The 25,340-nt window shown below is 50.3% G+C and overlaps 2 protein-coding genes across 4 annotated transcripts in view; one reads left to right on the forward strand and one right to left on the reverse strand.

Moving 5' to 3' along the window:
- Positions 1-244: 244 nt before the first annotated feature.
- Positions 245-25,340, reverse strand: part of LOC140420665 (uncharacterized) — a 37,866-nt gene continuing 12,770 nt past the window's right edge. Inside the window, exons 2-3 of one of the 2 annotated variants that reach the window (XM_072504664.1) lie at positions 23,453-25,302; positions 245-989 (exon numbers count right to left, since the gene is read on the reverse strand). In XM_072504664.1, the coding sequence (XP_072360765.1) occupies positions 544-989; positions 23,453-24,944 (1,938 nt within the window). In that variant the 5' untranslated portion in view covers positions 24,945-25,302 and the 3' untranslated portion in view covers positions 245-543. Of the gene's footprint in view, positions 990-20,414; positions 25,303-25,340 lie in introns of those variants that run through there. The other variant, XM_072504663.1, reaches the window with a different exon arrangement.
- On the forward strand, positions 1,593-5,699 carry LOC140420671 (uncharacterized). Of its 2 annotated transcripts, none has more exons than XM_072504671.1 (2): positions 1,593-1,888; positions 3,895-5,699. In XM_072504671.1, the coding sequence occupies exon 2, from the start codon at positions 4,164-4,166 to the stop codon at positions 5,106-5,108; it is 945 nt and encodes a 314-aa protein (XP_072360772.1). In that variant the 5' UTR covers positions 1,593-1,888; positions 3,895-4,163; the 3' UTR covers positions 5,109-5,699. The 2 variants fall into 2 exon arrangements, with proteins under 2 accessions (XP_072360772.1, XP_072360773.1); XM_072504672.1 differs by lacking the exon at positions 1,593-1,888 and adding an exon at positions 2,828-2,933.

Below are 25,340 nucleotides of genomic sequence, written 5' to 3' on the forward strand. Positions count from 1 at the left end.
ATTTTAGATCTACCTGTAGTTTAAAAATATATATATATATTTGTATTGAGGCATTTATATTAGAATTGTAACAATTTTAACAAGATAATAAAATAACAAAATGAACAACACACACCCAACCAACAAAGCCCTAGTCGACATGGTTTACATCAACGACACCCAAATCCCAGTTCCCCCTAACCTTCCCCCACCTTCCCCAACTCCCCCCCCCCCCCCCCCCCCCCCCCCCCCGGCCCCTGCCCCTCCCACTGCTGACAGCTTAATTTTTCCCAGAGAAGTCGATAATCTGCCCTCTGGGCAGATCTACCTGTAGTGGTAGGAAATCATTATTTACTCTCCAGGATAAAATAAATGTCCTTCATCCGATTTTAGGGATCATTTCAATGGAAATGTGCTCTCCCAGGCTCAAAGAGCATCAGCCCACTGGAAGAAAATTGAGGGAAGGACCAGTCCAACAAAAAGAAACCCTCCGACTTCATCAACTTTCAAAATGAACATCGTTCAGTCCTGGTTGTGATTAACAGCAGAATCCAACCCCCGTCATCACTTGTGAATTCGTTGGTGCCTCAGCAGGTGAGATGACTGAGTGAATCGCTTCCCACACTCAGAGCAGGTGAACGGCCTCTCCCGAGTGTGAACTTGCTGGTGGGTCCGCAGGTTAGATGGATCATTGAATTCCTTCCCACATTCCGAGCAGATGAACGGCTTCTCCTCAGTGTGAACTCGCTGGTGTGTCTGCAAGTGAGATAACTGACTGAATCCCTTCTCACATAGAGAGCAGGTGTATGGCCTCTCTCCAGTATGAACTCTGTGGTGTATCTGTAAGTGAGATAACTGACTGAAGCCCTTTCCACACAGAGAGCAGGGGTATGGTTTATCTCCAGTGTGAACCCGCTGATGTGTCAGCAGGCCAGATAAAGCTATAAATTCCTTCCCACACTCGGTGCAGGAGAATGGCCTCTCTCCAGTGTGAACTCGCTGGTGTCTCACTAGGTGGGATGAATGAATGAATCCCTTCCCACACACAAAGCAAGTGAACGGCCTCTCCCCAGTGTGACTGCGTCGATGAATTTCAAGATGAGATGGGGATATGAATCCATTCCCACAGTCTCCACATTTCCAAGGTTTCTCCATGGTGCAAACGTTCTTGTGTCACTCAAATTCCAAGATGAGCTCAAGGCCAGACAAACACAGAACACGTGTGCTGTCTCTCCCTGCTGTGAATGGTGTGACGTTTTTCAGGCTGTGTAACTGGTTAAATTCTTTGCACAGTCAGTGCACAGGAACACTCTCACTCAAGTATCACAATGTCATTAAGAGAGAACCAACCTTTCCAGAGACCTGCCCTATTAAAGTCACCAATGTCTGACCAGAGTGAGAAAAGAAATGGAAAGGGGGAGACATTGATTTGCTCCCAGATGTTGCCCAGAAGAGGGAGCTTTAATCTGAAACTCATTGCCCAACCTCCACATTGTGACGTCACAATCTAGCCCTGCCTGAATCAGCCAATTGGAATCATGCTGCTCCTTGATGACGTCTCTGGGTTCCAATGCGCAGGCCCAGCGTGGCTGAGCCCGCCCCCGCGCCCCCGCCGCCCGCCAGCCAATGTTCCGCTCCCCTGACACCTCGCAAAACAAGGTTTCCAGGCAACCGGGTGACGGCTCCGGCCAGAGCGAGAAGCCGCTCGATGATTTCCCATTCCCATCGGCCGAGGACTGCGCATGTCCAAGGAAAGGGGAAGTTGCGGAGGCGAGCTCGCCCTTGACATTCCTACTGAGGTATTGACCAATGGCAAGAGTCAGAGCACCGGAAGGACTTTTGACCTCCAGCCAATCAGAACGAGATTGAGCTTCACACAGACTGAAATCGCCTCCTGTCTCCAACATTTGTGAGTAACACACTTTCTTTTCTCCCCCTTTCCATTTCTTTTGTACAAAACTTTGGTAAGGCCACATTTGGAGTACTGTGTACAGTTCTGGTCGCCTCATTTTAGGAAGAATGTGGAAGCTTTGGAAAAGGTGCAAAGAAGATTTACCAGGATGTTGCCTGGAATGGAGAGTAGGTCTTACGAGGAAAGGTTGAGGGTGCTAGGCCTTTTCTCATTAGAACGGAGAAGGATGAGGGGCGACTTGATAGAGGTTTATAAGATGATCAGGGGAATAGATAGAGTAGACAGTCAGAGACTTTTTCCCCGGGTGGAACAAACCATTACAAGGGGACATAAATTTAAGGTGAAAGGTGGAAGATATAGGAGGGATATCAGAGGTAGGTTCTTTACCCAGAGAGTAGTGGGGGCATGGAATGCACTGCCTGTGGAAGTAGTTGAGTCGGAAACATTAGGGACCTTCAAGCAGCTATTGGATAGGTACATGGATTACGGTTAAATGATATAGTGTAGATTTATTTGTTCTCAAGGGCAGCACGGTAGCATTGTGGATAGCACAATTGCTTCACAGCTCCAGGGTCCCAGGTTCGATTCCGGCTTGGGTCACTGACTGTGCGGAGTCTGCACGTCCTCCCCGTGTCTGCGTGGGTTTCCTCCGGGTGCTCCGGTTTCCTCCCACAATCCAAAGATGTGCAGGTTAGGTGAATTGGCCAATGATAAATTGCCCTTAATGTCCAAATTGACCTTGGTGTTGGGTGAAGGTGTTGAGTTTGGGTAGGGTGCTCTTTCCAAGAGCCGGTGCAGACTCAAAGGGCCGAATGGCCTCCTTCTGCACTGTAAATTCAATGATAATCTATGATTAATCTAGGACAAAGGTTCGGCACAACATCGTGGGCCGAAGGGCCTGTTCTGTGCTGTATTTTCTATGTTCTATGTTCTATGTTTTCTCCCCCTTTCCATTTCTTTTCTCATTCTGACCTTCAATTGGTCACTTGCAGCAACTGAAGGGAAAGGAAGTGAATCCAGGGATGGTGCAGACTCTGGAAAGGTTGGTCCAGGTCTCTCTCTCTCTCTCTCTTAAAGACCTTTGCTCCCTCAGCTTGACACATTTATTTGTCCGGCTAAAAAGGATGGTCTCTTTCCTAATGTTCACAATTAAAGGGCTGACATTTAAGGGGGACAGTAAATTCATATCGGACAGAGATATGTCTAGTGTTATATGATACAGATTAGATAGATTATTGATGGTTCTGTAATTAAGGATATTTATTATTATTTTTAGTCTTGTAATATTCTACTGTAGCTACATTATATATTTCCAGCCGTCGATTCATTGTGGCACAGGCAGGGTCCATCCAGTAACCAGAGCCTATGCCGAATTTGGGTACAACAATCCAGTCAGTTCCATTCCCCACTATAGCCCCGTTCTCCTGCAAGATTAATTGCACGTCCAATTTCAGTTTGAAATTATTCTTATTCACCGCCACCACTGGCGTACAAAGTGATTTTTAGATTTTGCCCACTCAATGTCTAAATAAAGTTCTTCCTCACACCCGCACTATATCTCTAATTAGGATATACAGTCCTGTATCTCAAAATCTGTTGTGCAGCTTATGATGTACATAGAAATATATCTGTATTGGATTGGATTGGATTTGTTTATTGTCACGTGTACCGAGGTACAGTGAAAAGTATTTTTCTGCGAGCAGCTCAACAGATCATTAAATACATGGGAAGAAAAGAAAATACATAATAGGGCAACACAACATATAACGTAAAGCCTATATTAAGATTTTTGTGTGTCTGTCTCCAGGCTATGAATCACTCCTTTAGGAGGATTGGGAGGGTGTATATTAGATGTAACAGAATGAGAATGGAGGGAGAGTGTGTTGGATGGAGATTTACTTTTGGGGAATGAGAGGACTGAATGTTCCACAAAAACTAGAATTGCCTGTTCTAAATTTCTATCCTCTACTCACAGTGATGAATTTTGTAAACTCCTTTTGCAGGATATCAGAAGGAGAGAATTTTCAGACAGGAAATGGAGACCAAAATTTTTCATCAAGATCTGAAAGAGTCACGCAACTCATCAGGAATGTTTGTCTGATTCAGAAGTTTTTGAACATCAGTGTGACTGGGAAAGTACCGAGACACACACACCCGAGTGTGAGAATTCCAGCTTTAAGCAGTTACACAGCTTGAAAAAACCATTACCCTTTGGAGCAGGGAAAGACCGTCCACAAGTTCTGTGTGTGGACACTTCAGTTAATTGTTGAACATGGAGAGCCACAAGAACACCTGCACCATGGGGAAACCATGGAAATGTGGGGAATGTGGGAAGAGATTCATATCACCATCAAAGCTGGAAATTCATCGACGCAGTCACACTGGGGAGAGGCCATTCACCTGTGCTGTGTGTGGGAAGGGATTCACAAATTCATCCCACCTTCTGACACACCGGCGAGTTCACACGAGTGACAGACCATTCAACTGCTCTGAGTGTGAGGCGAGATTCAGTCGGTCATCCCACCTGCTGAGACACCAGCGCACTCACACTGAGGATAGGCCGTTCAACTGCACTGAGTGTGGGAAGGGATTCAAACATTCATCCACCCTGCAGAAGCATCAGCGAGTTCATACTGGGGAGCGTCCGTTCATCTGCTCTGAGTGTGGGAAGGAATTCGCTCAGTTATCCAACCTGCTGACGCACCAGCGAGTTCACACTGGGGAGAGACAATTCAGCTGCTCTCATTGCACAAAGAGTTTTAGATGGTCATCCAACCTGCTGGAACACCAGCGAGTTCACACCGGAGAGAGGCCATTCACCTGCACTGAGTGTGGGAAGGGATTTATTCAGCTGACCAAACTGCAAATGCATCAACGAATTCACACTGGGGAGAGGCCATTCACCTGTTCTGAATGTGGGACGGGATTTAGAGATTCTTCCGCGTTGGTGAGACACCAGCGAATTCACAGTGGGGAGAGGCCGTTCTCCTGCTCAGTGTGTGACAAGAGATTCAGTCATTTATCCAGCCTCTTGAGACACCAGCGAGTTCATACTGGGGAGAGGCCGTTCTCCTGCTCTGAATGTGGGAAGGGATTCAGGGATTCATCCAACCTGCGGATACACCAGCGAATTCACACCGGGCAGAGATTGTTCACCTGTTTTAAGTGTGGTAAGGGATTTGCTCGGTCATCCCACCTGCTGAGACATCGGTGTTAAACTCAGATGGAACCTCTGTGATAAGAACTAGAAAGCAAGTCTTCTTCAACTCCAATTTTATTGTGTTCTACAATCACTTCTCCTCCACCTGTATCCCCTTTACACATATTTGCAATCTCTCAAACAATGTGGTCGATTAAGCAACTAAATTTAAGCACTGGGGAACATTAACTCTTTCCTAACAGATTTGCAAATAATAATTTCTAAGTTTGATGTAAATTGCCACAACAAATTATACAAATGTATCTATTTTCGTTTTGACAATAAATGCACCCTATTCCTTGTTCTTAAAACATTTTTTTTTAATATCCACCCTCACATTCTCTTCCTTAAGGGAAAAGACTCCCCTCTTTAACAATTTCTAATAACTTCTTCAAACTTGCCCCTTTTCATGTCAGACAGTCAGATAAATGGAACTGCTATCAACACCACTTGATCTTGTCAATCTCCCTGTTCTCGAGCATCTGTTTTAGGATCGCTATGTTAATCTGCAGTCTCTTTTCATTGAAGCTTTTTGCAGAGAGGACATTCTCCCAAAGGGACGTATTGTCTATGTGACACTCTATATCTATTGCCTATGTGACACTCTATATGTATTGTCTATGTGACATTCTATATGTATTGTTCCCATAATGTCCTGTTCCATTGAAAATGGTTGCCAGGATCTTGGATATAAAAAAATGCCATATCTACTGCCTCCACAAAGACAAGTGTCTCTGCTGCCAATGTACTTTTTACCACTCTTCTTATCATTTTAGTTTCCCGTGTCAAAGGGCAACATTTACCTTTCTCCCCCTGGAGGAAAACTATAAATCCTCCTGCACTCGAAAAGCCATCACAGAGATTAGCATAAGACGCGTCCCTGCAAACAATCAGTTTCCATTGTCTAATCTTACTTAAAGATGGGAATTTCAAAACACAATTCTCCAATTTTAATTTTGCCAAAGTTTTGTTTGCTGCAATAGTTTCTTCAATTTTAGGATCGTTCATTTCAGTGCTTAGCCTCTAAAACACCAAAGCTGCCGTCCGGTCTTGTTTGTCCACAATTATTTTCTTTTCTTTACTGTGAAGAATTATCGACTGACCCTACCTAGTTGCCAAGTTGACAAAGTGTGAATGAAAATGTTCTTTTCTTTATCCCTCACCATAAGGTCCACGGCTACAACTTCATTAAAATCTGTCACTGAGGGCATACTCTCTATGGGTTGGGATGGCGTTCTTCTATATTTCTTACATATATCACATCTAGCGTTTATCTGTTCTTTATTCCAATACCTTCCCCTCCACCACTCCCGCTTTTGACACTCCCTTATCCTGTAGCCCCTGGGGCGGTGGGTACGGAAAGGTTGAAACCTGCCTCCGCACAAAGTCCCTCACCTACAAGTAGCCAAACCAATTCCCAGCAGGCTGTTCAAACTCCTCCTCCAACTCTCCCAAACACGGAAAGCCACCATCTATAAACAAATCCTCAAAATCGCTCCATCCCCGCCCGCTGCCACCCCCAAAACCCCCATCCAGCCCCCCTGGGGCAAACCAGTGGTTACCACATATCGGTGCCCACACTGACGCCCCCTCCAGCCCCATGTGCTGCCGCCATTGTCCCCACACCCTCAGGGCTTGTGGAGTACCTGGTCGGTGAGAACGGCAAAGGTGCCGTTAACAGTGCCCCGAAACGCGAGTCCTTAAACAAGGCTGCCTCCATCCGCTCCCACACGACCCCCTCCCCCACTACCCATTTCCTCCCGTCCTTCACTTTCCCGATCTCTCTCGCTGCCTCCTGCTTCCTCAGCTGGTGCGCCAGCATCCTGCTCGCTTTCTCCCCATATTCATGAACCGTCCCTCTCGCCCTTCTCAGCTGCCCCACCCGCCTTCCCCGTGGCTAACAATCCGATCTCCATCTGCAGCTTCTGCCGCTCCTTCAACAGCCCCGCCTCCGGGGCCTCCGAATACCTCCTGTCCACCTGCAGGATCACCTCCACTAGCCTTTCCATCTCCAGCCACACTGCCTTCCCCCTGTGCGCCCGTATCTAGATAAACTCCCCCTTCACTACTGCCTTCAATGCTTCCCGCAAAGTGGCCGCGAGACCTCCCCTGTGTCGTTTCGCTCCACAAACCCCCTAATGGCCTCCCTCACCCACTCACAAACCTCCTCGTCTGTCAAAAGCCCCACATCTAGCCTCCATTGTGGGCACTGGTCCCCTCCCTTATTCACCCGCAAGCCAACCCAATGCAGCGCATGATCCAATGCAACAATCGCTGCAATGCAACAATCGCTGACTACTCCACATCGACTCGCCCCACCAACAGGACCAAAAAGTCAATTCGGGAGTACACCCTGAGTACATGTGAAAAGAACAAAAATTCCTTTGCCCTCAGCCTACCAAACCTCCACAGACCCACCGCCCCCCCCCCCACCTCCCCATGTTCTCCAGAAACCCACTCCGCCGACACCCTCATCGACCCCAAACTCGACCGATCCAACCTTGGGTCCAAATCCCCCCCATTATCAACTGATCCGAGTCCAGATCAGGGATCTTCCCCAACACCCACCTCATAAACTCCACATCGTCCTAGTTCGGAGCACAAATATTCACCAACACCAACAGCATCCCCTCCAATTTCCCATTCACCATCAGATACCTCCCCCCCAAAGTCAGCCTCTTCGAACGCCACCGTTTGTTAATCAAAATTGCCATAACCCTCGTCTTAGAATCTAATCCTGAATGGAATACCTGCCCTACCCACCCTTTCCTCAGCCTAGTCTGATCCCCAAACTTCATATGTGTCTCCTGTAACAGAGCTATGTCCGCCATTAGACTCTTTAAATGTGCAAACAAACTGGCCCTCTTGACCGGCCCATTCATATCTCTCACGTTCCATGTAATCAGCCGGGTCGGGAGGGCAGGTACCTCTCACCTCAGGCCCACCTTCAGGCACCCACCATCATTGACCCTTCCCCTACCACCTTCTAGAAACCCCTCCCCTACCACCTTCTAGAAACCCCTCCCCTGTCAGCACTACCTCCCCCTCTCCCCCATCACAAAATAACAACACCAAACCCCATCAACACACGAACCACCTGCTCACCCCCCACTGTGCTTCCGTGAGCTAGTCCACCCAGTAAGTCTGGTAGCCCCCACCCATGGCACCTAGCATCTTACACCCCACTGATTCCCCTCCCCTCCGCTCAAACATCCTCCCAGTGCAAACTTAACAACACCCACCCAACACAAAGAAAAGAACAAGAACAGATTCCGAGCAATGGTCCCAAACACAATACAAAAACAAACAGAAAGCAAACATCTCCTCAAACATTCAGTGTCCCCCTTCTCCTGCCAGTTCATTGTCACTGACAAATTCCATCACCTCCTCCGGCATCCCAAAGTACAGCTCCCGACCCTTATAGATCACCCACAGGCGCGCCGGGTACAGCATACCGAAATTCACCCCCTTCTTTTTTTAAAAATATATTTATTAAGATTTTTAACACAATTTTTCACCCTTACAAACAAAACCTCCCCCCGCCCCGTAACAGAAAGAAAGAAAGCGCACATAGCAAGACATGAACATGGTAAAACGATATGTTACAGAGCTTTGTACACTGGATTCCTCCCGTACATGTCAGTTTTCCAGATCCTTCATGTATTTTCTTGCTCAAATACCCCCCAGACAGACCCCCCTTCCCCCTCCCACCCCCCCCCCCACGCAAGACATCCCCCCCTCCCCCCCCCACCCCCCCCGCCCCCCCCCCCCCCTTCTGGGTTGCTGCTGCTGCTGACCGATCTTCATCTAACGCTCCGCGAGATAGTCTAGGAACGGTTGCCACCACCTGTAGAACGCCTGCGCAGACCCTCTCAAGGCAAACATTATCCTCTCCAACTTGATAAATCCTGCCTTCCACTACTCCAAATATTGCTAGCCCCCAGCTTGGTTTGACCCGGACTTTCGCCACCTTAGATACTGTTCCCGCCACTCCCCTCCAGAACCCCTCCAGTGCCGGGCATGACCAAAACATATGGACATGGTTTGCCGGTCTTCCTGAGCACCTTCCACATCTGTCCTCCACCCCAAAGAACCTACTCAGCCTCGCCCCCGTCATGTGCGCTCTATGAACCACCTTAAATTGTATTAGGCTAAGCCTGGCATACGAGGAGGAGGAATTAACCCTACTTAGGGCATCAGCCCATAGCCCCTCCTCAATCTCCTCCCCCAGCTCCTCCTCCCATTTACCCTTCAGCTCCTCTACCAAGGCCTCCCCCTCTTCTTTCCTCTCCTGGTATATCGCCGACACCTTGCCCTCTCCGACCCATACACCCGAGATCACCCTATCTTGAATCTCCTGTGCCGGGAGCAATGGGAATTCCCTCACCTGTCGCCTCACAAACGCCCTCACCTGCATGTATCTGAAAGCATTTCCCGGGGGTAGCCCAAACATCTCCTCCAGTGCCCCTAGGCTCGCAAACGTCCCATCAATGAACAGGTCCCCCATTCTTCTAATCCCTGCTCGATGCCAGCTCTGAAACCCCCCGTCCATCCTCCCTGGGACAAACCGATGGTTACCCCTGATCTGGGACCACACCGAGGCTCCCATTGCACCCCTGTGTCGGCTCCACTGCCCCCAGATCTTTAGCGTTGCCGCCACCACCGGACTCGTGCTGTACCTTGTCGGCGAGAGCGGCAGCGGTGCCGTCACCAGCGCCCCCAGGCTCGTTCCTTTGCAAGTCGCCATCTCCAACCTCTTCCATGCCGCCCCCTCTCCCTCCATCACCCACTGACGGATCATCGCCACATTTGCTGCCCAGTAGTAGCCACCCAGATTCGGCAGCGCCAACCCTCCTCGGTCCCTACTGCGCTCCAGAAACCCTCTCCTTACCCTCGGGGTCTTATTCGCCCACACAAAACCAATCATACTCCTGCCTACCCTCTTAAAAAAGGCCTTGGTGATTACAATTGGAAGGCACTGGAACACAAAAAGAAACCTCAGGAGGACCACCATTTTGACCGACTGCACTCTACCCGCTAGCAAGAGCGGCAACATGTCCCATCGTTTGAAGTCCTCCTTCATCTGCTCCACCAGCCTCGTCAGATTCAGTTTATGTAGGGCCCCCCAACTCATAGCTATTTGGATCCCCAGGTACCGAAAGCTCCTTTCCGCCCTCCTCAGCGGTAGATCGTCTATCCCCCTTTCCTGGTCTCCTGACTGTACTACAAAAAGCTCACTCTTCCCTACATTAAGCTTATAGCCCGAAAAATCCCCAAACTCCCTTAGAGTCTGCATGACCTCCACCATCCCCTCCACTGAATCTGCCACATACAGCAACAGGTCGTCTGCATAAAGCGACACTCGATGCGCCTCTCCCCCTCAGACCACCCCCCTCCATTTCCTAGACTCCCTTAATGACATGGCCAAGGGTTCAATTGCTAATGCAAACAACAGGGGGGACAGGGGGCACCCCTGCCTCGTCCCACGATACAGCTGAAAATACTCCGACCTCCGCCGATTCGTAACCACACTCGCCACCGGGGCTCTGTAAAGGAGCTTAACCCAACTAATAAACCCTCCCCCGAACACAAACCTACGCAGCACTTCCCAGAGGTACTCCTACTCTACTCGGTCAAAGGCCTTCTCCGCGTCCATAGCTGCCACTATCTCCGCCTCTCCCTCCACCGATGGCATCATTATCACGTTTAGGAGCCTCCGCACATTGGTATTTCACTGCCTGCCCTTTACAAATCCCGTCTGGTCCTCGTGAATCACCCCCGGGACACAGTCCTCGATCCTCGTAGCCAGCACTTTTGCCAGCAACTTAGCATCCACGTTGAGGAGCGAGATCGGCCTGTACGACCCACATTGCAGTGGGTCCTTGTCCCGCTTCAGGATCAAAGAGATCGTGGCCTCCGACATTGTCGGGGGCAGGGTCCCTCCCTCCCTTGCGTCATTTAAAGTCCTCACTAGCAACGGGGCCAACAGGTCTACGTACTTCCTACAGAACTCAACCGGGAACCCGTCCGGTCCCGGGCCCTTCCCTGCCTGCATACTCCCCAGACCTTTGCTCAGCTCCTCCAACCCAATTGATGCCCCCAAACCAGCCGCCACCTGCTCCTCCACCCTCGGGAACCTCAGTTGGTCCAAGAATCGTCTCATCCCCTCTTCCCCCGCTGGGGGCTGGGATCTGTACAGCTCCTCATAGAAGGCCTTGAATGCCTTATTTACTTTTGTCGCACTCCGCACCGTAGCTCCCCTTCCATCCTTGACTCCACCTATTTCCCTCGCTGCCATCCTCTTACGGAGCTGGTGTGCCAGCATCCGACTCGCCTTCTCCCCATACTCGTACGTTGGCCCCTGCGCTTTCCTCCACTGTGCCTCTGCCTTCCCTGTGGTCAACAGGTCAAACTCCATCTGGAGGCGTCGCCTTTCCCTAAGTAATTCCTCTTCAGGAGCATCTGCGTATCTCCTGTCCACTCTTGAAATCTCCCCCACTAACCTCTCCCTTTCCATGCCCTCTATCTTCTCCCTATGAGCCCTGATGGAGATTAGCTCTCCCCTGATCACCGCCTTCAGCGCCTCCCATACCACCCCCACCCGCACCTCCCCGTTGTCGTTGGCCTCCAAGTACCTTTCAATACACTCCCTCACCCTCCCACACACCACCTCGTCCGCCAGCAGTCCCACATCCAACCGCCACAACGGGCGTTGGTCCCTCTCCTCTCCCAACTCCAGTTCCACCCAGTGCGGGGCGTGATCTGAAATGGCTATGGCCGAATACTCCGTTCCCTCCACTTTCGGGATCAGCGCCCTGCCCAGAACAAAAAAATCTATCCGGGAGTAGGCTTTGTGCACGTGGGAGAAAAAAGAAAATTCCCTGGCCTGCGGCCTGGCAAACCTCCACGGGTCCACTCCCCTCATCTGATCCATAAACCCCCTAAGCACCTTGGCCGCAGCCGGCCTCTTTACAGTCCTAGATCTGGAGCGAGCCAGTGCTGGGTCCAACACCGTATTAAAATCCCCGCCCATTATCAAGCTTCCTACCTCCGGGTCCGGAATGCGCCCCAACATGCGCTTCATGAATCCGGCATCGTCCCAGTTCGGGGTGTATACATTTACCAATACCACCCACCTCCCCTGCAACTTACCGCTCACCATCACGTATCGACCTCCATTGTCCTCTATGATATTCTTGGCCTCAAACGACACCCGCTTCCCCACCAATATTGCCACCCCTCTGTTCTTCGCATCCAGCCCCGAATGGAATACCTGTCCTACCCATCCCTTTCTTAACCTGACCTGATCCGCCACCTTCAAATGTGTCTCCTGGAGCATGACCACGTCTGCCTTCAGTCCCTTTAAGTGCGCGAACACTCGGGCCCTCTTTACCAGCTAGCCATCTCCTTTTCTAGGCCAGTCCCATGCCCGCGCCGCCCTCACCCTCCAGTCCCCCAGACGGGAGACCCCCGCCCACCTCTTCTGTGTCCCATTCCCCTTCGGCCAGTGCAGCAGCAACCCTATTTCACCCCCCCCCCTCCCCGCTAGACCCGTGTCTAGCTCTTTTGCTCCCCCCATAGCACTCCCGTAAGTCAGCTGACTCCTGCTGACCCCGGCTTCCCCCGCCGTCCCATTGACCCCCCCGTGTGGGAATCTCCCAATCAGTGTTCGCTCCTCCGTTCCCCCCCCCCCCCCCCACCCGTCTTTCCCTGGCGCGGGAAAAAGCCCGTGCTTTCCTAAGCCTGCCCCGCCCCCTCTGCCGCAGCTCCTGTCGCGGCCTTGTCTCATTTCCCCCATCCCCGAGCCTCCTCTCCCTCCAGCACCAGCGCCCGCCGTCTCGTACGGTCTACTCACCCGGTCCCTTTCCCCATTCCCATCCGCCCCCCAGCCCGTGGAACATTTCCTGCGCGTGATTAACACCCCATGTGCAACAAACATCAAACCACCCCCCACCCTCACAAACCCTCAGTTTGAGTCCAACTTTTCAGTTTGAATAAAGGTCCAAGCCTCCTCAGGCGTTTCAAATAGTGATGTTGATCCTTGAATGTGACCCACAATCGCGCTGGCTGCAGCATTCCGAATCTCACTCCTTTCCGGTGCAGCACCGCCTTGGCCCGGTTGAAACCCGCTCTCCTCTTTGCTACCTCCGTGCTCCAGTCCGGGTATATTCGGATCTCCGCATTCTCCCAGCTGCTGCTCCGCTCTTTCTTGGACCATTTCAAGACCCTCTCTCTGTCCGTGAACCGGTGAAACCTCATTAGCCTTGGGCCTCCTCGCCAGCACCCGGTGTGCCCCATCCAGCTCCAAAGGCCTCGAAGGGGCCTCCGCGCCCATCATCGACTCGAGCATCGTGCTCGCATATGCCCTGGCATCGGCCCCCTCCACTCCCTCAGCAGACCCAGGATCCGAAGATTCTTTCTCCTCGACCTGTTCTCCAGGTCTTCGTATCTTCCCGCCCACCTCTTGTGCAGCGCCTCGTGCGCCTCCACCCTCACCGCCAGGCTCAAGATCTCATCCTCGTTCCCGTTAACTTTTTTCTGCACCTCCTGGATCTTTACCTCGTGGGCCTTCTGGGTCATCCCCAATCCTTCAATCGCCGACCGCATAGGCACCAGCATCTCTTTCCGCAGCTCCTCAAAACAGCGCTTAATGAACTCTTGCAGCTCTGGCCCACATTCCACTTTATCTCCGGCCGCCGCCATCTTGTTTTTCTTCCCTTGCTTCTCCCGTTGCTCCAACGCCGCTTTTTTGGCCGTTTCACTTCTTGTCTGATCCATAAACAGTGAAGGAGGACCTCACTCTCCCCTTCCCACACGGAACGTCTTCACAAAATTCCCGTTGGGGCTCTTCTAGAGAGCCCGAAAGTCCGTGATCGTGGGAGCTGCCAAATCGTGCGGCTTAGCTCCGCATCCGGAAGTTATTTCACCCCCTTCTTAAAGAGGGCCGCCTTCACTTTGTTGAAGCCCGCTCTCCTCTTGGCCAGCTCTGCACCCAGGTCCTGGTACACGCGGATTTCACTGCCCTCCCAGGTACATCACCTCGCCTGCCTGACCTCAGGATCCGCTCCTTATCAGGAACTGGTGCAGCCGCACCACCACCGCCCTCAGCGTCTCGCTCCCCTGCGGCTTCCTCATCAGCGCCCTGTGTGCCCGATCCACTTCCAAGTGGCGTTCAAATGTCCCCTCACCCAGCAACTTCTCAAACAAGCGAGCCACACACGTGCCAGCGTCCGCTCCCTCGCTGCCCTCCAGGAGTCCCATGATCCGCAGGTTTTGCCTGCGAGACCGATTCACCAGGTCCTCCACTTTCTCCTGCAGCCACCTCTGATTATCCCGCATCAACCCCATCTCCGCTGCCATTGAAGTGAGCTGCTTCTTGTGCTACCCCACCATCTCCTCCACCTTCCAGATCGCCTGGCTCTGGGCCTCCAGCCTTGTCTCCAGACGTTCGATCCCACTTTTAATCAGGTCCACCACACTAGCCAGGTCCTTCAGATTCTCCTTCCTCTGCTGGGTGAACTTCTTGTTCAGAAAGCCCACCAGCTGCTCCGTCGACCATTGAGAGGGCAGGATCAGTCCCTGACCGTCCGCCACCTTCTCCTGTGTCGCAGGCACCACCCCAACTATCTCCAACTGTTCCTTTCTTTTTAGACAACTTCTGGTCCACAAATATATCCACCGGTGGTACCCTCTGTCCTTGTAGGCCTCGTCAAAAAGAAAAAGGAGGAATTTGTCAAGGCTAAAAGGCTGGGAACAGACAAAGCCTGTGTGGAACATAAGGAAAGTAGGAAGGAGCTTAAGCAAGGAGTCAGGAGGGCTAGAAGGGGTCACGAAAAGTCATTGGCAAATAGGGTTAAGGAAAATCCCAAGGCTTTTTATGCGTACATAAAAAGCAAGAGGGTAGCCAGGGAAAGGGTTGGCCCACTGAAGGATAGGCAAGGGAATCTATGTGTGGAGCCAGAGGAAATGGGCGAGGTACTAAATGAATACTTTGCATCAGTATTCACCAAAGAGAAGGAATTGGTAGATGTTGAGTCTGGAGAAGGGTGTGTAGATAGCCTGGATCACATTGAGATCCAAAAAGACGAGGTGTTGGGCGTCATAAAAAATATTAAGGTAGATACGTCCCCAGGGCCTGATGGGATCTACCCCAGAATACTGAAGGAGGCTGGAGAGTAATTTGCTGAGGCCTTGACATAAATCTTTGGATCCTCACTGTCTTCAGGTGATGTCCCGGAGGACTGGAGAATAGCCAATGTTGTTCCTCTGTTTAAGAAGGGTAGCAAGGATAATCCAGGGAACTACAGGCCGGTGAGCCTTACTTCAGTGGTAGGGAAATTACTGGAGAGAATTCTTCGAGACAGGATCTACTCCCATTTGGAAGCAAATGGACGTATTAGTGAGAGGCAGCATGGTTTTGTGAAGGGGAGGTCGTGTCTCACTAACTTGATAAGAGTTTTTCGAGGAGGTCACAAAGGTGATTGATGCAGGTAGGGCAGTGGATGTTGTCTATATGGACTTCAATAAATCCTTTGACAAGGTCCCTCATGGTAGACTAGTACAAAAGGTGAAGTCACACGAGATCAGGGGTGAGCTGGCAAGGTGGATACAGAACTGGCTAGGTCATAGAAGGCAGAGAGTAGCAATGGAAGGATGCTTTTCTAATTGGAGGGCTGTGACCAGTGGTGTTCCGCAGGGGTCAGTGCTGGGACCTTTGCTGTTTGTAGTATATATAAATGATTTGGAGGAAAATGTAACTGGTCTGATTAGTAAGTTTGCAGACGACACAAAGGTTGGTGGAATTGCGGATAGCGATGAGGACTGTCAGAGGATACAGCAGGATTTAGATTGTTTGGCGACTTGGGTGGAGAGATGGCAGATGGAGTTTAATCCGGACAAATGTGAGGTAATGCATTTTGGAAGGTCTAATGCAGGTAGGGAATATACAGTGAATGGTAGAACCCTTAAGAGTATTGAAAGTCAGAGAGATCTAGGTGTACAGGTCCACAGGTGACTGAAAGGGGCAACACAGGTGGAGAAGGTAGTCAAGAAGGCATACGGCATGCTTGCCTTCATTGGCCGGGGCATTGAGTATAAGAATTGGCAAGTCATGTTGCAGCTGTATAGAACCTTAGTTAGGCCACACTTGGAGTGTAGTGTTCAATTCTGGTTGGCACACTACCAGAAGGATGTGGAGGCTTTAGAGAGGGTGCAGAAGAGATTTACCAGAATGTTGCCTGGTATGGAGGGCATTAGCTATGAGGAGCGGTTGAATGAACTCGGTTTGTTCTCACTGGAACGACGGAGGTTGAGGGGTGACCTGACAGAGGTCTACAAAATTCTGAGGGGCATAGACAGAGTTGATAGTCAGAGGCTATTCCCCGGGGTAGAGGGGTCAATTACTAGGGGGCATAGGTTAAAGGTGAGAGGGGCAAGGTTTAGAGCAGATGTACGAGGCAAGTTTTTTTACACAGAGGGTAGTGGGTGCCTGGAACTCGCTACCGGAGGAGGTGGTGGAAGCAGGGACGATCGTGACATTTAAGGGGCATCTTGACAAATACATGAATAGGATGGGAATAGAGGGATACGGACCCAGGAAGTGTAGAAGATTGTAGTTTAGTCGGACAGCATGGTCGGCACAGGCTAGGAGGGCCGAAGGGCCTGTTCCTGTGCTGTACATTTCTTTGTTCTTTGTTCCACTCCTCCTGCAACTTTATAAATCAACAAATCCACCCATTAACAAGGGAAAAAGTCAGAATATTCCACCACGGGCGGGAGCCACCAAATGTGCGACCACTCACACCGTGGCCGCCACCGGATATCCCCCTTTCTAATTTTGTATTGTCTATAGTGTCAGCCGTGGCTCAGTGGGCAGCTCTCTCACCTCGGAGTCTGAAGGTTGTGGATTCAAATCCTACTCCATGGACCTGAGGACAGAAATCACATCCAACATTCCTCGTCCCAGCACTGAGGGGGTGCTGCACTGTCAGAACAGCTACTTTCAAATAAGATGTTAAACTGAGGTCCTGTCTGCCCCTCCCAGGTGGGTGTAAAAGTTCCACAGCCACTATTTTGAAGAAGAGCAGGGGAGTTATCCCCAGTGTCCTGGTCAATATTTATCCCTCAATCAACATCACTAAAACCAGATCATCTGCTCATTATCACATTGCTGTGTGTGGGATCTTGCTGTGTGTAAAATGGCTGCTGTGTTTCCTACATTACAACAGTGACTACACTTCAAAAGTACTTCATTGGCTGTAAAGCACTTTGGGACGTCCTGTGGTTGTGAAAGGTGCTGTAGAAATGCAGGTTTTTAAATTGAAGATTTATGTTAAAAGATCTTGTTATCTGGAACTTAATTGATTTCAGCCACCCCCAACTTACCATTTCATAAATTCACTTTGGTCCAGACAAGACTTTAACCAATTAAGGCAAAGGCAGAATTCTCTGGATAGTAAATTTCAAAAGAGGTTTATGAGATGAAAAGTTTACTGAACAACTTTAAGACACTGGGCTGGATTTTTCGATCCTGCGGCCAAGTCCACACCGCTGATCCTCCGCCCGGTGGGGGGCTTGTAGTCACGCAGCGTAAAGCCCGGCTTTACCTGATGAACGGTCGCAGAATTGCCGGGTCATTGGCTCCGCATGTGCATGCCGCGCAACATGGCGCCCGCCACGAGCGGACCCGGCCTGCCAAACACTGCCCCCCTGTAACCAGCCTCGCCACCCCCACCAGTCCCCCGCTGAAGCCCCCCATGGCAGCAGAACAGTTCCCTCTCCCCCCGTGACTGTGGCGACGCTGGACTCAGTCCGCCGCTGCCACGCGAGGTCCCCTAATGGTGTGAGCACAGGCGAGTGACGCAGTCGGGGACTCGGCCCATCGGGGGCGGAGTATCTGGGGAGGGTCTCAGGTGACCTCTTCGAGTTCGCTGTTTTTGAGTGGGCGGAGAATCGCAAAAATGCCGCCACTTCTGCCGTAAAAGTGGATTCTCCGGCCAATCGCGGTGATCGGAGAATCCAGCCCATTGACTTTTACAACTTCATGTGGGTGATCAATCTGTAGAAGGGTAACCCTCTCTGGCTCCTTCTTTGAGAGTAATTCTTGTGGAATTCAGCCTCGGGAGTCTGGCTCCTTCTTTGACAGTAATTTCCTTGGAACTCGGCCGCGGGAATCTTCAGTACTTGGCCAGCAAGGAAGACCTTCGGAACCTCTACTTTTATCCCCAAAGTGACCATTACCTCACGTCAGAGTTGGGCCTGTTGTAACATGACAATTGGTCAATTTGGTCACTGGATTAATTTAATTGGATCTCCAATTCCTGACACCACCTTCTCTATCTCAGACAGGAATACAATAGAACTGTTTCATACTATCCCTTTATCTGATTCTATACAATCCCTTATTCATAGTTTCAAATGTTGACGCTAATCAGAGGTTGAAGGTCTCTCTTGCCAGTACATTTATCCTCATTGCACATTCTTTACATACACAGCAATTAAGTATTTACATTTTTGCAGCAAATAAAACTCAAGCCATGATCTAATGGCCATATTGAGCCAGGCGAGCCGGTTAGACCGCTGGAGAGTCCGGAATTGGTAACCACGCCAAGCGCTAATCGCTTTCCGATCTAACCGGCCCACTCCCGTTGGCGAGGTCGAGCTCCAATGAAGGCCAATCTCCATCCCATTAACGGAAGGACCCTCTAATAGCCCCCGGTGATCTAACTAGCTCCCCAGCAAGCGGTCATGCGGGCGCCGAGTGTTACTGGTCTACACAGACATGGACCAGGCATCACAGCACCTGAGGGGTCTCCCGGCCATTGGAAGCCCTTGAATGGTCAGGGCGGACCCCTGGCCTTCCCCGGGAACATGGGTACCTTGGCACTGCCGGATGGCACCTTGGCACTGAAAACTTGGGTATATCACACTCTGCCCATACATGAAGATCACTCATAAAGACTGAGGCTTGATTTTCTCTCCATTTCAAATACAGTGTGAAAATCCAAACACAGTATATCATGAAATAATTAGATTTAAAACCGAACGAGCTGTTGGGATTCACTGCCTGACAAAGGTGCAGGAAGTAAATTCAACTGTAACTTTCAAAAGGGAACTGGACAGATTCTGTGGGAAAAGAAACTTGCCGGGCGATGGGACTAATTAGATACCTCACTCAAAGAGCTAGCATGGGAACAATGGGCGGGATGGCCTCTTTCTGTGCTCTCTGACTCGTTTGCATTTGAAGAAAGTGGGAAATACCTGGAAGCCACTTCCTACGAGGGGGGTAGGAGCAGAGATGATGGAATGTTGGTTTGATCTACAGAGATCTACACGTTGTGAATCTTTGGAATTCTCTCCCCCAGAGAGCTGTGGGAGCTCAGCCATTGAGTGTGTTTAAAGCAGAGACTGACTAACAGAGACCCAATAACACAAAGGGATATGGGGACAGTGTGGGGGAAAAGACATTGAAGTGGATGATCAGCCATGATCGTATTGAATGGTGGAGCAGGCTCGACGGGCTGAATGGCCAACTCCTGCTCCTATGTTTCAATAACACAAAGATAGGCAGGAAAGTAAGTTGTGAAGAGGACATAAGGAGGTTAAAAATCTGAACATCAGGCGCCTGCTGAACGTGATCATGACCCCATCCGTGGAGAGAAAACCTGAGGTGATCTTCTCCCTGGACAGAGAAAAGACCTTTGATAGAGTTGAGCGGAAGTACCTCATAGAGGTACTGGAGCGGTTCGGGCTTGGAACAGGGTTCACTGCCTGGATGAAACCCCCGTTTAACCCCCCCCACCAGCTCTAAATACTTCCAGCCGCACAGAGGCACAAGGCAGGGATGACTGTTATCCCCGCTACTGTTCGTCCTGGCGATCAAATCACTCGAGATCGCGCTTAGGGTGGCAAAGAACTGGAAAGGGATCCGGAGAGGAGACACAGAGCTTTGCTCTATGCAGATGGCCTCCTCTACATCTCGGACCTGCAAACCGCATGGAATGAATTATGGGGCTTTTGAAAGAGTTTGGAACCTATTTGGGTGACAAACTTAACCTGAGCAAAAGCGGGATCTTCCCGGTGAACCCATAAGGGAGAGGAGCAGAGCTGGAAGGTTTACCTTTTAAACAGGTCCGGCACAAATTCCACTACCTGGGGATCCAAATCGCTCATCACAAGACAGGGATCCACAAGTGGAGCCTGACCAGCCTGGTGGAGGAAGTATAACAGGACCTGCAGAGATGGGACACACTCCCACTCACCTTGGCGGGGAGGGTGCAGACGATCAAAATGAATGTACTGCCCAGGTTCCTCTTCCTTTTTTTTTTAGAAAACATTTTATTGAAGCATTTGTAATTTTCACAGTTTAACAATTTAACATTCTAAACAAGCGAGCGGACCGACACACGCAACAACATCACCATAAAATACCCAACTGCCCTCTCCGCCCGAGCTCCTAACTACCCGTATATTAGATTCCCCATCCTTATTTTACACTGCTGTGCCTCCCATTCCCCCCCGCCCCCCTCTCTTACTGCTGACGGACAGTTTTCCTTGAAGAAATCGATGAACAGTTGCCACCTCCGAGCGAACCCCTGAATTGAACCTTTCAAGGCGAACTTAATCTTTTCCAGCCTGCGAAACCGTGCCATGTCACTGACATTGGAGGCTCTGAATCCTTCCATCCCAACAAAACCTGTCTCTGAGCCACCAGGGAGGCAAAGGCCAAAACGTCGGCTTCTCCTCACCTCCCCCTCCCCCCCCGGATCTTCCGATACCCCAAATATTGCCATTTCTGGACTCGGAGTCACCCTCCCTTCCAGGACCTCTGACATGACGTCCACAAATCCCTGCCAGAATCCCCTCAACTTCGGACATGCCCAGAACATGTGTACGTGGTTCGCCGGGTTACCCCCAAACCGCCCGCACCTATCCTCCACTTCCTCAAAAACCTACTCATCCGGGTCACAGTCATATGAGCCCCATGAACCACCTTGAACTGGATCAGGCTAAGCCTGGCACACAACGAGGATGAATTGACTCTCATCAAGGCCTTTTCCCATAGTCCGACTTCCAACACCCCTCCCAACTTTTCCTCCCACTTCCTCTTTGCCTCCCCATTTGGGACCCCTTCCCACTCCATCAATTCCTTGTATATTTCCGAGACCCTACCCTCTCTAACCCCTGTTTTTGACATCACCATATCCTGTCGTCCCCTTAGGGGGAGGCGGGGAAAACTTGGGACCTGTCTCTGGACAAAGTCCAAAACCTGCAGGGAGTGAAACCCGTTCCCACCCGGCAACTCAAACTCCTCCTTTCGTGTCTCCAGGCTCGGAAACCCTCCTCAATGAAGAGATTACCAAATCCCTCGATCCCTGCCCGCTGCCATCTCCTAAAGCCCCCGACCAATCCTCCCGGAATAAAACAGTGATCGTCACAGGTCGGTGACCCCTCCAGTCTCATGTGCCGCCTCCATTGCCCCCACACTCTCAGGGCTGCCACTACCACTGGGCTTGTGGAGTACCAAGCCGGCGAGAATGGCAGAGGCGCCGTTAGTAAAGCCTCCAAACTCGTACCCTTACAAGATGTTGCCTCCACTCGTTCCCACACCGACCCCCTCCCCCACTACCCACTTCCTAACTGTTAGCGGGAGAGAATCTCAAAGAAATCACTCAACGCCCAGGGTTACTGGTTCTCGCACCAAACGGTTCATTTCGCCGGCGGGGAGATGGCGTCTGTTACAGTCCCAGACCATCTCTCCACTGAACAAAGGAAAACATCCATTCTTATATTTTTCAAAACAGCTACACAGCCCATTCCGGCCGGACCTTGTCCAATAATACTGATTATAGATTACATACATTAGATATATATCCAATTAAATTTGACATTATGTAAAGTGGGTTGGTGTCTTACCAACCCCTAACTTCATGAAGAAGTCACTCAAAACCAACTTAAAGTTATGTCTCCTGCCTGCACCTGGAGACCTTGAGCTGGTGAGGATACATTCTGCTCTTTGTCCTGTGGAGCTGTTATCAGTGCTGGTAAAATCCTCCCTAAAAACCCCCATGTATGTTTCACATTCAATTCCTTGATATCAATCATTCCTGCTTCCCTGACTAACTCTGCTGTCTGTAATTAAATGATGTTATTTGTACCAGTTTGCAAGTAACCCAGCTAATGATTGTTCAGCAATGTGCCTAGCTCAGCTAACAGCCATTTTGTGTCCTTTCTGATATTAGTAATTCTTCGGTTATAAAATCACAAGCATGTTATACACTATCTATTCCTACAAATTGCCTCTTGTCCAGGCATCTAAGCCAGGGTACCTTTATCTAAAATCTTCTTTCTAAATCTGACTTCAACACTAACCATCGATATGTTGGCCGCCCAGTAATAGTTAATAAAATTCGGAAGAGTCAAGCAAAAGTTTGCCATCCGAGGTCGGAAGAGGGATTCCACAAAACGTGGGAGACATTCACTCGGTTGTTCCAAGACCTGTTTGTAGCCAACAGCTTAGAAGACAAAGAACAGGAGAAGGCAGTCATGACACAGTAAGGAAGGGGGGGGGGGTGGGATAGGGAATGAGAGGGGACAGGGAGACATGGAACCCAACCACGCCCAACAAAAGAAGCATGAGAAACAAGGGGGGGGCGGGGCAACAACCGGAACAAAAATAAACAGTGGGGAACGAAAAACAGGAAACCACAACCACCACTGTGAATAATGCGAGAGAAAGAACAACCGTGTCTGTATGTACACACTGATCCTTCTTTTGTATACCACAAAAATCTCAATAGAGAGAGAGCCCCTGGTAAATATGTAATCATTCCTTAAATATTAGCTATTCTACGTCTCCCATCAGTTTCCCAGTCCACCTCCGACAACTTGCCCCTCATACCCTGATGGCGTTCTTCTGTGAGCAACACCCAGATAAATTAAACGAGAAAAAAAACCATGTAACCATCACGGCCCATCTTCATGGCAATGTGGCATGATTTTGGGGGATCCAAACAGAAATGCAAACTGAATATCTTCTCACTTGCGAAACATCCTTTTACTCTGTGATCCTTGTGAAATTTGAAACCAGGTATTCGCAACAAGACAAAGAGCATCAGCCCACTGGAGGCAAAGTCGTGAGACCAGCCAGTCCAGCAGAAAGAAACCCTCCGACCCTCCCCATTGACCAACTGTCAGAATGAACAAAATGCTGTTCTGGGTGTAATTGAGAGTAGCAACAATAACAGCAGAATCCAACTCCTGTAATCACTGGTCAACTTATTGGTGTCTCAGCAGATGCAATGAATCATGCTTTCCCTTCCCACAGGTGAATGGCCTCTACCCAGTGTGAACTCGCTGGTGACTCTGCAGGTTGGATGACTGAGTGAATCCCTTCCCACACCGAGAGCAGGTGAATGGCCTCTCCCCAGTGTGAATTCGCTGGTGTGTCTGCAGGTTGGATGAATCACTGAATCCCTTCCCACACTGAGAGCAGGTGAACGGCTTCTCCCCAGTGTGAACCCGCTGGTGTCTCTTCAGAATAGATAAGCGAGTGAATCCTTTCTCACACACAGAGCAGGTGAATGGTCTCTCCCCAGTGTGATCTCGCTGGTGTGTCTTAAGACTAGATAAGCGAGTGAATCGCATCCCACACTGAGAGCAGGTGAATGGCTTCTCCCCAGTATGAACCCGCTGGTGTGTCTTCAGGTCAGATAACCGAGTGAATCCTTTCCCACACACAGAGCAGATGAATGGCCTCTCCACTGTGTGATCGTGCTGGTGCGTCTTCAGACTAGATAAGTGAGTGAATCGCGTCCCACACTGAGAGCAGGTGAACGGCTTCTCCCCAGTGTGAACTCGCTGATGTGTCTTCAGGTTAGATAACCGAGTGAATCCTTTCTCACACACAGAGCAGGTGAACGGCCTCTCCCCAGTGTGAATCCGCTGGTGTGACTGCAGGTTAGATAACCGAGTGAATCCTTTCTCACACACAGAGCAGGCGAATGGCTTCTCCCCAGTGTGAACCCGCTGGTGTGTCTTCAGGTTAGATAACCGAGTGAATCCTTTCTCACACACAGAGCAAGTGAATGGCCTCTCACCAGTGTGATCTCGCTGGTGTGTCTTCAGACTAGATAAGTGAATGAATCGCATCCCACACTGCGAACAGGTGAACGGCCTCTCCCCAGTGTGAACTTGCTGGTGTGTCCGTAGGTGGGTTAACCGATTGAATCCTTTCCCACACTGAGAGCATGTGAATAGCTTCTCCCCAGTGTGAACTCGCTGGTGTTTCCGCAGGTTGGATGAATATCTGAATCCCTTCCCACACTGAGAGCAGGTGAACGGCCTCTCCCCAGTGTGAACTCGCTGGTGTTTCTTCAGGCTGGATAAATGTTTAAATCTTTTCCCACACTGAGAGCAGGTGAATGGCCTCTCCCCAGTGTGAACTCGCTGATGTATCCGCAGCGTGGACAACTGACTGAATCCCTTCCCACACTGAGAGCAGGTGAATGGCCTCTCCCCAGTGTGAACTCGCTGGTGTAACTTCAGGCTGGATAACTGTCTAAATCTCTTCCCACACTGTAAGCAGATGAACAGCTTCTTCCCAGTGTGAACTCGCTGGTGTATCCGCAGGGTGGATAACAGACTGAATCCCTTCCCATACTGAGGGCCGTTCAACGGCCTCTCCCCAGTGTGAACTCGCTGGTGTGACTGCTGGTGGGATAACTGACTGAATCCCTTCCCACACACAGAGCAGGTGAAGGGCCTCTGCCCAGTGTGACTGCGTCGATGAGTTTCCAGTGCAGATGGGACTCTGAATCCCTTCCCACAGTCTCCACATTTCCACGGTTTCTCCATGTTTTGGGTCTCCTAGTGTTTCTCCAGGTCGGACAACCAGTTGAAGCCTCGTCCACACACAGAACACGTGTACGGTCTCTCCCCACTGTGAATGGTGTGTTTTTTTTCTGGCTGTGTAACTGGTTAAAGCTCTTTCCACAGTCAGTGCTCTGGAACACTCTCACTTGGGTCTGTGTGTCTCGGTGCTTTTCCAGCCACACTGATGGTTTAAATGTTTTGATGCCGACAGATTGGGTATACATTAATTCTTCTGGATTCAAAGGCCGATGATATTCAGATGCTAACGAATCAAGTGGCTCTTTCAGATCGCGACGTGACGTTTGAGTCTTCTGTGTGTAATTCCTCCTCTTGTAATATCCTGCAGGAGGAGTTTACAAAGTCAACTCAGTATCGGAT

The sequence above is a fragment of the Scyliorhinus torazame genome, chromosome 5 (genome assembly GCF_047496885.1).
Source record: "Scyliorhinus torazame isolate Kashiwa2021f chromosome 5, sScyTor2.1, whole genome shotgun sequence".
NCBI lineage: Eukaryota > Metazoa > Chordata > Chondrichthyes > Carcharhiniformes > Scyliorhinidae > Scyliorhinus > Scyliorhinus torazame.

Coding starts and splice junctions, on each gene's coding strand:
- LOC140420671 (XM_072504671.1), top strand. CDS start 4,164: ATGGAGAGCCACAAGAACACCTGCACCATGGGGAAACCATGGAAATGT.